This window comes from Mercenaria mercenaria, chromosome 6 (assembly GCF_021730395.1).
Source record: "Mercenaria mercenaria strain notata chromosome 6, MADL_Memer_1, whole genome shotgun sequence".
NCBI classification, from domain to species: Eukaryota; Metazoa; Mollusca; class Bivalvia; order Venerida; family Veneridae; genus Mercenaria; species Mercenaria mercenaria.
The window spans coordinates 51,494,608-51,510,670 of record NC_069366.1 but is presented as its reverse complement, the minus strand read 5'-3'; the positions used below and the strand labels follow the sequence as shown (position 1 = coordinate 51,510,670).

Genomic DNA, 16,063 nt, shown 5'->3' with positions numbered 1-16,063 from the left:
AAAAGACAGACGGCAAACAGTTAATCTAACATGTATTCTCATCTAACCGACAGAAGACAGATGCTTAGAATTGACAATGGTTTCTTCAGTAAAATCATATCAGTATATATGTTCAAAATATACCCGCGGAAACTTGGTTGCATACGTAAGCATATATACATGTGTTTCAATAAGGATTTTCGTTTCCGTTTAGATGTCTGTATAATCTTTTCTGTTTTTAGATAACTTTTTGGTTTGTTTCAGCATTGAATGCAGACATAGTTCGATCTCAAGACGTTCTGCATAGTGACAATGAATATCTGTTGATATCCTGATTGTGCCCTAAAATACGTCAGTAGTGTTGTCATTGTGATTTCAAATTTATTTGAAAAAAGCATTTCTTTACTGGCACCAGGCTTTGTAATAACTGTGTTCGGGTCTCGCAACTTTCCTGTCAGTTATATCTTGACAACATGATTGTTTTCAATATGGTGACAGTTTAACCTTTTGTTTGACAAAATCAGACGACATCACGAAAATGCAACTAATGAAGTTCAGAAAATGTAAGCATTAAATGGATGAACTGTTAGCTTTGTTGGAAGAATTGATTATGTATGTAATTATATTAAACCAAAAGTGACATACAGTTTCACATAAATATTGACGTCTAATTGTAAATATACGTGTGTTTTCAGTTCACGACCTTGTTTATAGTGTGTCTATAATAATAATAATAATAATAATAATAATAATAACGATAATAATAATAATGATAATTATAATAATCATCATTATAAAACACTTCATTTTTTTAAGTGTTAGTACATAATACTGTACTTATACATGTATTAGATGGGTACTATTTCAAACCTTAGACACTGACATGGTAATTCTATGTTTACATAGATACATGTACTTTGAACTCACTGTTTATATTTTATAAAATGAATTTAAGTCTATTATAGCTTTAATTGATACGTAGTTTATAGATTTTTTTTTTAAAAGGCTACTTTTACATCGTATCGGTGTCAGGTTAGGTCTTTGTTATGGTCTTATTGCATTGTTTACGTGATGAATAAAGTCTTAAGTTAATTTGTCGATAAAAATATTCTGATACTTGCAGCAGACTCGCGCCATACCGTTGTTTTCAACTTGTTCAGTAACTTCAGCACACAATCCGCATTGATTTGGTGTCCTTTAATGCCCGGCTTTACTATTTGCTCATAATTAATATGTCAGCGCCCTAATAGTAGACAGGAAACAAGTGCAATTAAAGTCAAATGAAAAGAATATTGAAATTGTTAAAAAAAATACATCAATATATTTCTGTGTGAAACAATTTATTTGCTGTTCAAGTTACTTATTAATACCTGTTGCAAAACTTCCGATGCAATTGATTTTCATCCTTGCCACTGCTGCTTGTCTGTGCCTAACCGTTATCAGTTTTCAACAGGCTCTGGCGTATTTCCTTTAATTATTCCATCAATCCCATTGTGTCATTGATCAGAGCGCTCCTTGTGTTCTCTGGAATTCTTTCTATGTCGCATTAGATGTAGTGTTATAAATTGTATTTCGAATTTAGCCACAATTGTGATATGTGATTGTTATTCAACAAGTCTACAAAAACAAGGATAACATCGACGCAGATATTTCTCGGATATAGCCAAAAGGTTAGAGTTGGAGTAAATAAAGGTTATGACACCCTGGTGATTCAACTTTTCATTAAAGTGTATGTAACTATAACGGTAGAACAAGAATTGCACCATAATGGAGGAAAATCGGGATAGAGTAGAAATGATCAATTTGGTAACACCACAGCATCATAAAGAAGTTGCCATGGATGGGCCTCACGAGAATCAAGCATTGGCCTTGCCGTCGCCATCAAATTCTTACGGTAGTACTCTCGGAGGTAGCACTCTAAGTATAAACCCAGAAGCATCGACCGCAAACCTGTTGAAAATAGATCTTGAGAAGAAATTAAATCGTCATACCGGTGAAGAACGTGAGATGTGGGACAACAGGGCGGAATTTCTCTTGTCTTTAATAGGCTACGCTGTTGGCCTCGGGAATGTTTGGCGATTTCCTTACCTAACTCAAAAGAATGGTGGAGGTAAGACTTTTTTTCAACAAAAAATCATTTCATTGTCATTCAAAGATATTGTAGTGTCCCGACTTTTATCGACTGGTCTATAACTCCCCCTGTCAGACTGACACCTTCTGACTCTGTCCGTTCTGTAACTTTGTTTCATATACAATGTATCCAGTTTTATCTCAATAGTTAACCCTAAAATATTAAGAAATTATTTCATTTGTGTGTAACATCTACCTAATTCAGTGAGTTACGGCTACGAATGTGTATATAAAAGCCCAGTGTTTAAAAATTTCAGACAACATATCAATAGTGCTACTCATATAGGAAAATATAAATGCAAATAGAAAAAAATACTAATACTGTAATCTATATCATCCTTATAAAACTTTCAGCTTTTATTATATAAACTTTGTTATATCTTTTTGAAATTTCGATTCTCTATTCGTTAATTTTTTCTCGTTGTATATATCGGTATCGTTTTTAATTTCGTACCATTTAACACAAATAAATGGTGTGTAGAGAACAAATTCGTCGTCATCTAACCTCCAAAGAACCAAATAATCAAAGATACAAATAAGTATATGTGATAAAATTGCCGTTTGTGGTGCATACAATACGTTTTCTTGTTCAAAATGCCAAGAATGGCCATAAAGGTCTAACCGGTCTTTCCAAAGAAAACTTACCGTTCCATTTCCCAATTTGCTGGAAGCTTAATTATTTTTCTATTTGGAGCAACACTTTATAGTTATACTGTATGATGTTTCGTTTTGTACCTAATATCTATTTTTACACCGAATTATTATCAAAAATGTTATGACAAATGACAATGGACTTTTTTCCTAGTTAAACATGTTGTTGTTAACTGGAAAGCTATTACAGATTCGGGAACCAGGATTTGTGCCTCATGTGTTCAGTTTTATAAACATAATGAATTCGTTTGAAATGTGTCTTCTAACTTTGGGATTTCAAATGGCTTTGTTAAGTTAAAGGTCTGTGGTTTGATAATATTTGTTCAGTAGAGTAACATGTGATAAATCTTGACACATTGATATTTTAAACTTTTTTTTTCTGTGTTTGAAACCCTATTATACTAAAACTAATCCTTTGCTTTGATTTAAAATACTCATCACTTTACATGGAGTAATGTGAAGTCCTCAAAGCATATCAAGTCCTGTCAGAAAATGCATAATTTCAAATATTTACAATTTCAGGTATGAAAACCCATCAGAACAGAATTTGTTATTTAAACCGATGCAATATGGATACTGTTACTTACGCAAATGAAAGGGACCTTTAAAATGATGTTTATTATCCATATTTTATGAAGAAACATAAAAATGATCTATGAAATAACTTCTGCAAAAAGGATTTTTTTTTTTGTGTACAGACTGTGGACAGTATATTTTTCTTTCATGTAGAAAAGCAGTCTGTGAAATGTCTGTTGAAAGAGCAGATTTTAGTCAGAATCGTTCGTTGAATTTGACTTTCAGGAGTGTTACAATTTTGTTTATATACATGTATGCTATATCAGTAGTTTTATATTCGACTCGAGTGAATTGTACCTGGCCTATATCACGCGTGTTATCTGGCCTTGTAGAATCCACGAGAGTCGAATACAGCCCAAGAAGAAGTTGCATCTGGTCATATACCTCTACCTATTTTGTTTTTATTTGCCCCTAAAAAGAGTATAAGCTCCTCTGAAACAAAGAACTATTTATTAACCGAGGTATGAAAATTAATGGAAGTTGTCAAGACACAGACACACATACTGAATCGTATTTTCACCTAGTACGATACAGATTTCAATTTCTGTCTGTTCGTATTTATTTATGAGAAGAATCCACTTTCTGTAGAATACATAGAGTTAAATGCATTTATTGTTTTAGGATAAGCAATATCATACATAGGCCAGTTATCTTTCAACAAACTAAGATTGAACAACGGAGCATAAAAATAAGGAACAATGCTAAATGATTCAAATGGAAATGATTAACTTGCAAAAATTGCATAAAAATGGTAGCTTTGTCATTTGTGCATCATGCTAAGAAAAATGTGTAACTTTTGATACAGAACAAGTGTCCTCAAGTAAATAAAACTAAATTGATCCAGAGTAAGAGTTTCAGCGAAATACAGTTTTTGGACAATGTGGAATGGTAGTGGGGATCGACTGGGTTCAAATCTGCAGTAAAATCGCGAGAAATCAATCTATGTTTCATGTGGCATGAGTATTTTGATATTTAGAATACCTTAGAACATAGCACCAAACCCTGATTTCGCTTATCAAAGCCACAAATGCTCCAAGACGTATTTTCTAATTAAGCCTCAATTATTTAAAGGAAATCGTTATGTACCTAATTGGTTCCGACAACGATTAATGTCTGGGACACGAGAAGAAAATTTAAGAATCTATTGTCTGCTGAAGACCTGATGCTTTTGTAACAAATTTATTGTCTGTCCTCAGTCAACTTCAATTTTGGCGACATGAATAAGGAAAGAATGAGGCTAATACCCACTTTAGCCAAATAAAGACAACGTGCTGACGTATTTAAACTTTGCTTGTTGTGATAAAATTACATAGCAAAGCTAAAGCACAGGCAAATTATGCAAAACATTACTATTCAATTCTTTTTTTCACGGTTCCTAATCGTATCAGTCACGGCTTACAAGATTATAAAGACATTTCAATTGATCGTCTATCAATAATAAGTACTGGTGAGAGAGAAATGTTAATGCAAATGTTTCTGAAGTTATTTTTTGAAGAAAGTTTTCCTTCACATTGCCTTTTCTTCAGTGTATCGTCTGATTTATTGTTTCTGAGCGTCAACAGCACTTTTTATTAATATCAGATTCAGGTATTTAACCTGTGGATCAGACCTTCTTTTAGATATGGCGTTTTAATTGGTCACTGGACGCATTTACTTTAAATTTACACGGAATAGACTTAAATGTCAGTCTATGTAAAGAAAAAATAACGAACGTAAGAATGTTCATGTTAAGAAAGGTTGTACGCACCCACTTTTGACAGATTGGAATGGAGTTCGTCCATTTGTGCAACTTGAATATTTTCCATTAATTTGACATACCTGTACAAAAAAGCTGTAAAATGTCTGTAAAAGACCTGTATTTTGAAATTACAGCTGTAAAAGACCTGTAAGTGGAAATGATCAGAAATACAGTTCAAATTTACAGGTGTAAAGCGTGAAGGTCTAAGAAATACAGCTGTGAATAATTACAGTTGAAAGTAACAGCTGTAAAATGATCATGTCTCTATGGTGGCTGATTTCTGCCATCTCGTTCTGGCGTGTTGGCGCGTTTGCAGAGCGCCAAGACGCCAACACGCCAGGACGACAATTATACGCGCCAAGACGACAAAATCCATATTTGTCGTTTTGGCGCGTTCATTTGTCGTCTTGGCGTGTTGGCGCGTTGGCGTTTGCAGGGTGCCAAGACGCCAACACGCCAGGACGACAATTATACGCGCCAAGACGACAAAATCCATATTTGTCGTTTTGGCGCGTTCATTTGTCGTCTTGGCGTGTTGGAGTCTTGGCGCCCCCGCCCCCGCCAACACGCCAAGACGACAAATGAACGCGCCAAAACGACAAATATGGATTTTGTCGTCTTGGCGCGTTCATTTGTCGTCTTGGTGTGTTGGCGTCTTGGCGCCCCCGCCAACGCGCCAACACGCCAAGACGACAAATGAACGCGCCAAAACGACAAATATGGATTTTGTCGTCTTGGCGCATATTATTGTCGTCCTGGCGTGTTGGCGTGTTGGCGCCCTGCAAACGCCAACGCGCCAACACGCCAAGACGACAAATGAACGCGCCAAAACGACAAATATGGATTTTGTCGTCTTGGCGCGTATAATTGTCGTCCTGGCGTGTTGGCGTCTTGGCGCCCTGCAAACGCGCTAAGACGCCAGAACGCCAACTTCCCAATTTAGCGTGTTGGCGCCCCCGCCAGAACGACAACTGCCATGTTTGTCGTCTTGGCGCGAATACTTGTCGTCCTGGCGTCCTGGCGTTCTGGCGCCCTGCAAACGCGCCAACACGCCAGAACGAGATGGCAGAAATCAGCCACCATATGTCTCAGAATTACAGCTGTAACATTTTTGGAGGGAATCATAAGTATTGTTAGTCATCTTCAATGCAGTTTGGCGGGATATAACTGAAGTTCATCACAGTTTCTAAAATATTGGAATTTTAAGCGGTACGAAGTAAGTGCAAATGTTTATTACCTGATGCAGTTGAAAAAGGACATGTATAAGTATAAACATTAACTAATTATACTCTATTTGAAGCTGATACGTTTAGAAGAAATAATTGCAATATTGCAATATTGTCATATGTTTTCATGAGTCGACAAAAGTTTACAAACAATATCTGATTCATACTCGTAGTTTCTACTTTGTATCCTTACTCTTGAAATTTCCAATTGCTATACTGTAAACACATTACATATTGTTGTTTACTTACTCGATCATTAATTTTGCCATTTTTGTAGTTATTGCTACACTTTCTAAAGAATTAAAATTCACGCGAACCTTTATGTACTTCTCCTTTTGTCCCTTGAAATAGCGCACTCTTTTGCAACACCTAATATATTTCTGAAGCTATAACTTGCATGTATATTTACAGCTGTAACATTTTCATTTATACAGCTGTATATAATTCGAACTGTTTTACAGTCCTTTTGCAGCTGTAAATTGAAATCTACCGCTGTAAAATCAATGTTGTTATATAAAATCAACAGGTGTAAATCTGAAATAATCATGACTGTAATTTTGTACAAAAATACAAGACTTTTACAGTTGTACAATTTCGTACAGGAAACGGTGTTATGGCCCTGTATTAAAGACATGTCCTGAGAGTGGGTTCCTTACCTTGACTGATGACGAAATATTGTTGAATTCTTTGTCTATAGGATTCAAATCCTGTTAAAAGAAATAATGTTACAGAAAAATGATAGAGGTTGGTATAATGTAGATGAGGTACGTGGTGAAAATACTGGCTGAAAAGGAGCAAATACTTGACCAACAATGCATTAACGCAATTTATAACGTGATGCAAATTCGCAGAAATAAAATTTCAAATAAGAAGGGCAAGGACAGAACGTTGAAATCAAAAGGAAAACAGATATTTGTACTATCAATCAATTAATAACCCAATGTTCTACTACAATCTTTGCATAAAAATCTAATAACGATTCTTCATGTTACTAGATAAACATAATTGTCTTCAAAATAATGACACTGAAAACAAAACATCACTGCATTAATATTCTTTCGGGACTGGTTTCAAGGCAGATTTTACACACCCCACACTAAAATACCAGCGACAGTAGGTTTTTGTTTCCCAATGTTGTTGTAATGTAATTTGATCGGTAATTGCATAACATGTGTTTGCTTATTTTGTTCAGAATTGTTCTTCGACTTTTTAATGTTAAAGTAAAATTTATTTCAAACAATTGTTCTTAATGAACTTGGCAGAACATTGCCAGAAAAAAATCAGTTTTTGATTAGAGTCCGTTTGGTTTGAGGGTTCTAAACACGCAACTATAGGTCATTTACCGTACAAAAATAGCAAACACCGACGCATCAATGCTATTTTAGAAACATGTTTTCGTTTACACGCAATTTTTTATGTACGTGATGAAACGCTAGCGGAAAATAATTACCAGTTCGAACTTCTTTACCGGATCCACTCCTTAAGAAGCAATTATTTTATTGAGGACATGCATTATAACAAAAGAGAGAGAGTGCATTATAACGGGGGAGGGGGAGGGGGGGGGGAAGAGAGAGACATTCAAATGTCTGGAGACAAAGCAATAAACAGTTTTTCACTAGAATATATTTTAGCTCTATATTTTTTATTAAATTTCCACAAACTGTAAGGCTTTAACAGCATAAATTCATGACAAAGAAGTGCTTTACTTAACCAGTTTTACAGTTACAGTTATTTCCTACTTGACTCCTTAATTTAGGAGGGCACTGTAAGTTTGTCGTTTACAATGTTCTACTATCAACTGAAAAAAATATAGTTTTATAAAAAGTAGAATTTCATTACATTAAATCATTGTACATATTCTGTCTATTATCTATATGACCTAACACTTTAACTCGAAGCCTCTTCATGGTTTGCTTTTTTGTCTTCTGTGCATCCTTTAAATTAGATGATTTTATGTATTTAACTATTTTGTAAATGTCGCATGTCCTGCAAAGTAAATAGATGTTACTTTAGTTTATACCAAATTTTAGTTCTATTGAGAAGAAAGATTTAAGTCTATTTTAATCACTCTAGAGGTGGTTATATAAGCCGCCTAACCCGGAGGTCGTAGGGTCACGACCTTACCTTCTCATATGACACCAGTACTGGCTTTTCCAGGAAATGCACTCGAGAGTGACTCAGAGCTAAGATATTTAATATAAAGCATTCTATAGTTTCCTTCCTAAAGAAAAAATAGTATGGGTGTCATTTGAAGAGAAGCAGTCATTTCTTCAGTGGGGTTTTAACCCGTACTGAACGGTAATTACCGCATCTACTAGGTTGCTGTTTTGAGTAGTAATTTAATCATTTCGTTTTCTTTTTTTCTGATTTACCGGAAATTAAGTAACTACCCCTTCAGATGTCTTCGTAGTTGATATTAAATTTCACTCAAAAGATCGTACGGGAAATAGGTAAATGAGAATTATTTTCTCACGCAGCCTTGTGCAAGATATTTAACATTATCATGCACTGTTTCAGAAGCAATAAAACAACTTTGATTTCTAGTACAGTGATCAAGTTCAAGTAACAACTTTACTGGAAGACTAAAGAACATATAGTAATTAAGGTAATTTGATGGTAGAAACGAACCTGGCATTTGTTCTTCTCTGATTAGTTTTCACAAGTCCTGGTTGGTGTAACTGCTGAAAAGAGTTTTAGTACCATCTTCCTGTAAATTGTCTGTGCGTGCTGTACCGAGTTCAAACGCCCCGTGAAATTAAATGCTTTTAAATCGACAGAACATTTACATACCTAGAGATATCGATCACACGAAGAAATGATTTCTGACGAATCTCGGTAATAGATTCCTGAGTAAAGTCACTGATTTGAGGCAAAATAACATTACATTATCGAAAATGAGTTAAATATTGAATAGTGTTTTTAACAATGTGAAATGCCAACCTCCCTTTTTTTTTTAAAGACTGGAAATAAGACAGAATTCATCTTGAAATCCTTGACTCTTCGCTCAGAAATGCATTACGTAGGCTCGTCGGAAATCATTTCATCATGTGACGTGATTGATAAATATAATACTTCACTAGAATTTGTTGCCGACAACCAAATAATATAAGCTGTACATCCGTCTGTAGGAATGTTATAACTTTTCCATGCAATAACAGATAAGGGACATACGTCCGTTTGATTAAAGCTTTATGCTACACAATATTTGCTATGAATGGCCAAATAAAATTCCCTCTACTGGTCCTATAATTTCCAAGCTCTTAAATGGAAGCAGATTTGTCTTCATATCATTTTAACATGCATAAAATGGATAACATTTATAAGACCTCCTATGCCACTATGTGGATGAGTAACTCAGACTGAAATGAACAGAAACTGTTGCATTTTTGCATTTTCTGTAATTATTATTAGCAAGTGACATTATATCACTATTTATTACGAACTCATAAAGTTCCAGTAGCACCTGAAACGACAATATTGCTGCATATTAATATTCAAATTTCATATTAACTGTAAGACGTGATTTGTGACATCAGTTTCATTGTCCTTTAATGACGATAATTTCAATTTGAGCAAAATTGTAGCATTTATATAATGATTATATGTTATGAATAATAATACTGCGCGATATTTCCGCTGCAAAGCTCATGTTTCTTTCTCGACACAAATCTAATAACCTATAATCATTTATCTGAATGCAGATAATAATCAAAATTGGAATTCTATGATTTTTGGTTATTTTTAAAGAATTAAATGACATTTTTCGGGCGTGTTGACGGATATAAACCATATTGGGACTACTTGCAAATCTATGAAGCGCGCTACCTGTGCTTGGATGATTTTTCAGAAAGTCCGAAGTGGTTCATAACCGCGTAAATGCAAACAAGAACAGCATACAGTCCTTATATTGTGACGAAGCCTTTTTTTTGAAAAAAAAAATTGTTTCTTTTCCATGAGAATCAGGAAATCAAATCAAATGGCATGCTTACATAATCTGATGTCCCACTCTAAATTGTAATTCGACGGTAAAAGTACGACTTCTGATTCTTATCTATAACATCCTTAAATCTAGTAAAAAAAACACACAACTGCGTCGATGCAATTTTGATCTTCACCGTCAGAGCTATAAGTATAGTCTTTTTAAAATAATTGGAGTGTCCGGTTTAGAAAGAATTTCCCGAACAACGCCTTTTCGTTCTTGAATGACGCCAGATCGCACCTGCAATATCGTAGAAAGTGCCAACACGAATTTTTATTCGAAAAAAAACCCATCCTTGTTCTTTTTTCTTCCTATACAAAACCATTTAGTGAATACTGAAATTCATTTTTATATCATTATGATGTTTACGTAAATTGCATGAAGAGTTAACCCTCTACATATGCGGTAAGAGTCAAGAGGACTTCCAGCTTACAGAATGCGAGAAAAAATATGCCTTTGTACGTCATTTCTTAATACAACCGCATAAATATTTAGGAAATTCTGATATTTATATAACATATCATACATTTAAAAAAGTAGAGTCATACAATGAATATAATTTTATTTATTTATTATCCTTTGCAAAAGACATAAAATACGCATGCATAAATATATTTTGTGGTAAAAATGTGGTTATATAAATTGTTTTTTTAAACTGTAATTTTCAAGACTGATGTAAGAGATTATTGAAAAAAAAAACTTCTGCAATTTGATATCGCTGCGGTCAAAATTATTTGTATCTCTTCCTGTCACAAACACCACTCCCTTGACAATAAGTCAAGGCACTAGACTGGTTTCTGGTTCATGTGTGTGATATAATCAATACAAGGCATATGCAATGGAAATGTCATTTATTTTATATGACGAAACTATAGAAAATATACACTGGGCATATGTCTGCATTATAAGCAACACACATAGGTGGGGTCCAAACCGCCACCGCAATGTAAAACCTTGATAAGTATAACATGTTATCCTACAATCAAGTAAATATAAGACTAGACCAATGTACGCTCTTTAAAGAATGACATGTTATCCTACAATCAAGTAAATATAAGACTAGACTAGACTAAATGTAAGCTCTTTAAAGTATGGCATGTTATCCTACAATCGAATAAATATAAGACTAGATTAAATGTAAGCTCTTTAAAGTATGGCATGTTATCCTACAATCGAGTAAATATAAGACTAGACTAAATGTAAGCTCTTTAAAGCATGGCATGTTATCCTACAATCTAGCAGAATATAAGACTAGACTAAAAACAATATTCTTTACATTTTACAAATTTAGAAGGTGGTGGTTGGGGAGGAGGAAGGAATCACAAATTCTTGTCCAAAATTAAATTGATGTAGCAATGCTTCCGTTATCAACAGTGGGTGGTCACGTGACCTACCGGCGCTAATTATGAATCCCAACGAATAGATAGAATGATCGTTATCGTCCGAGGTGCCACTCGTCTAGACCGGGTCCTGCGCAGGGTGACTAGAGTGACTCAAATAAATTTCACTACGTTCAAATCACAGTTGAAAGTTGTATAACATAGAAAGATGCTTTAGAAAGGATAAATGAATTAAACTTTTTCGTGTACTTGACAAGTACTCATTAGATTTACCCTTTTACTTAATTCTGCGGGAAGACGAAGGTGTGCACAATAGTTAGTGAAAATGTTTGCGTGAAACAGTTACTACCTATAAACTTAAATACGTATATAGCTGTTTTAGTGATATCTTAAAATGGTGTGTGGTCATAATAGTACGGTAAAACGTTTTAATGGATTGAGATTATTTTATCAAAACATCCGCATGATATTGACACTATGACTGGCTAAACACATTCCAAAGTATAGCAAAGCTCTCCAGGTAATGTTTTAGGTATTGGTAAAATGCTAAATTTCGTCAGAGGACTTGTTCAAAGTATATTTCTAAAGACTTGGTCAAAGATATTCTAAAAACATGTCAAGGTGTATTTAGAAATAATATATTAATATCTTTTTTATGCAAGAATATGAAAAGGTAAGTATCGTAAAAATGCATAAATTCAGATTGCAGCTGTTTGAACCCGTTTAACCTACTAAAAACCAACATCGGTGTTTAATTGATGCAGTTCTGCCTTATATTGGCAAAATATTGATTTAAGATGCTGGAAACGATTTTTTGTGACATTTATTATCAAAAACTTTATCATTTATCGCATGAATAGTTGATATGTTCAACATCTTGCAAATCACTGAAAGTACTTTCTTGAAATTTAAGGTAGACCAGCAGTTTAAAACTTAATTACTTACATCATATAAATTGACTTATTTCACAACACGTTTTTGGTAAGTTTGAAAACTACATTCTTGCATAAAATACTACTTTTTTCATTGGATCCGCCCATGTATAAACGGGAGAAACATCGTGTATTAACAAGGCGATTCACGCTCTGTTATAAATACATGATTTTTATTTTTGAAATGCTTTGCCAGGGACGAAGAATTTTTTCTGCGCAGATGGACACCTGGTATCTGCGTCTTGTTTCTTCCATAATAACCTCTTTTTGTAGAATAAAATATACAATTTAATCCATATTATGTATTGCTGTATCAATTACCAATCCCAAACGAACTGCAAACTTCCCTACAGTTTCGCCAATGTGTTTTAATCGCTACTCCGTCTTCTGTTTACTCCTTTACGAATTCAGCTTCTGTTCAATTTTTGTTGATAACCGTGAATGTATTGAATCTCGTGTAACGTGTGCGGTTGTTTGTATTAAAGAATCATATCAACGACTTTGGAAAGTAATACTATCATTCGGTATGTTTTTATTAAATTTCTCACGGAATTCATATGAATCATGAAAGCTGGTCAAATCGTTCGTATTCATCCGTCCTCAAAATATCTGTTCGTACTCAAATAACTATTGATAACTATTATTATTTTTGACATTTTTTTGCGATGATGAAATCGAAACTACAATGGTGAAAGTGGAAACCACGATGATGAAATTCGAGATCACAAATCACGCTGACTATTATTGAAACTGCGATGGTGAAAGTGGAAACTACGAAGAAGAAAGTCAAAATTACAGTGAGGAAAATCGAAATCACCATGGAGAAAAATACACTAAAATATGCAGCAATGAGAAATCTGTCGGACTGTTTGTTTGCGCATTAGCATTTGCTTACTTCGAATACTGCAGAACTTGGAATCAACAGCGGACATGCAAGTTGACTTTTTTCCTCATTACGCTTCATTTATTTAAAAGGAAATGATTATGTGTTATCTTTCTAGCCGATTGATGCCAACCAAAATTAATGCAAAAGATAAGAGAGGATAATGGAAGCAGCTTTTATCTATTGACAAGCAGATGATTTCAAGATAAATTAATTTCTGTCGTCTGTCGCCTGTACTGTTGGCGCCATGAATTAGGAAAGAATTAGGCAAATAACTACTGGGGCCAAATTAAGTAAAAGCTTTGTTTGCTGAAAAGAAATTCTATACTGGCTAGACTTTGTTAAATCAAATGGCGTAGCCATTATTAACTGACAATACTGAAATACGAAATACACAAAGTTACACGAAAACATATTTACATGCAAATTAGGTGTTGAGTTTCTTAGTTATATCACGGATTTATCGACGTAATTTACTAGTAGTTCGTACACATGCATTTTAACCGTCTATACATGATAAATAATGGTGAAAAAGAATTGCTATTGCAAATGTCCAGAAATTTTCTTTCAATTTGTCCTCGTCAGGTGGGAGTAGTTTTTATTGAGATCACTTTGGTGGTTATCAGAGTAAGAACATAGGAAGTATATGTACATAACAATTGCATGTGTCTACTTTAGAATTCATTCTTTTCCCAGTCAAGTAATTCATTTCACTTACGAAATGTACGTGAATGAGTTTGTCAATTTATTGTACTAAATAACACATAATTTTCACTTTCCTGTCGTTTATAAAATAATAAATGAAGTAATGACTTCCCTACATGAAAATTTTCAGTGTACTAGTATGCCATCTAGAGTTTTTTAGTTAATGTGACTAACAGAAGAATACGTTTTTATTTTGCTACTACTCTAAAGCATAGCATGTTTTACAGTGAAACACGTCATTGGACTGTTAAAGCAATGTTATGTACAAATTAACTTTAGAGAATAAACTGCATGACTCCGACTGGGTATAAAAAACAAACAAAAATAAGCATCATCATCAGTATCATCATCATCGTCATCATTAGCATTAATTGTGGCTTTCTATTTTTTGTCATTGCGTTCAAAATGTTCACAATTTTTTTTTTCACTTAATAATTCACAAAGGATCTTCATATATCATTGCTGTAAGACCGGTCATATATGTATTGGTTCCATTACCAAATGTACAATTTGGAAACAACACACTGACTAGACTAGTGCAACACAAAAAAGGACAGCGAAGTTCCGTAATGGTACAGTTACAGATCAGTAACAGAAAAAGTGAAGTATAGTTCAGAAATAGTTCAACAAAGGTAATATATTTAGTACTGCATCAGTAACAATGAAATCAAGATTCCGAAGCAAAAACTGAAACAGTACATTTTTGAATTATAAAAGTACAGTATAATGTAATATTGTAACATTACAGTATAGTATAGCATTTTAACAGTACAATACAGTACGATGTTTTAACAGTACATTACAGTATATCGTATAATACAAATAGCACAATTTAGTACTAAAAATTAAAGTTTAGTATTATAACAGTTCAGTCAGTGCTGTTCAGTACTGTAATAGAACAGATTATTATTATTGTAACAGTACAGTACAGTGTTACATAGTAACGGTGCAATCAAGTGTAATATTTTAACATTGCAATACAGTTTATTGTAATAAAACAGTACAGTGTCATATTCTAACTGTACATCACAGTGTAACATTATAACAGTACAATACAATAATTAACAAAACAATAACATGGTCGAAACAGTATCAGCAACAATGATGTAACGGAAACGTGAACAGTATACTTGCATTATAGTAACAGAAACACTAAGACGAGTAACTGTGTCCGAAAAAAATATAATTTTAGGACAAAAAAAAACAGTGTTGTATTGTACAGAAAAGTAATACAACGAAGCAAAACATTTCAGTAACACGTATTTAACAATATCATAGAAACCAGATACATAAAAACAGAACTTTTGTAGTTACAACAGCGCATCCATTGAAACAAACGCAATGCATCAAGTCGTGTTACTTAGCAAGACAAGAAAATGTAAATTTGGTTAAGCAAGAAAATAATTCAATTGACACAATTTACAGAAGTATGTTTCTTTCGCAAACCTTAGGTAATGCGATTATTGGAAAGAAACTATTCTCATAAAGGCAAAAGGTACTCTCTACACCAGACTTTAAGAAATTAAAAATGAATTAAGCACTCCTCAAAAGCAAGTCCGTCTGCAAATAATTGCATTGTATTGGATTTCACTCTGTAATGTGTAGATGCTTTCCCATGATTTATGAAAATCAGACTTTAGAATATTCTTCACTCGTAAATACAAGATCTAACGTTATCACTTTCAGCTTGTATTAAAAAAAATTGTAGTGAGTTGTATTCCTATTTTTTCTCCCAATCAGCGATTAGCATTTGCACCATCTGGCCATCCCTTTTATTTCCGTACCGGAAACATTATATGTAGTTCAGTAGTAAGTCAATTTTAAAGATAAACAGTCTTATAAAGGTTGGCACACATTGCCAGACCCATTTCAAAAATGTTTTACTAATCTTACGTTCATAAATCACCTTTAAACCACAAAACGC

At 33.8% G+C, this 16,063-nt stretch overlaps 1 protein-coding gene across 1 annotated transcript in view; it reads left to right on the top strand.

Annotated features, from left to right (window-relative positions):
* Positions 1-1,432: 1,432 nt before the first annotated feature.
* LOC123550135 (sodium-dependent neutral amino acid transporter B(0)AT3-like) overlaps positions 1,433-16,063 on the top strand; it is a 57,205-nt gene continuing 42,574 nt past the window's right edge. The window contains exon 1 of the mRNA XM_045338574.2: positions 1,433-2,089. Coding sequence (XP_045194509.2) covers positions 1,747-2,089 — 343 coding nt within the window. The 5' untranslated portion in view covers positions 1,433-1,746. The remainder of the gene's footprint in view (positions 2,090-16,063) is intronic.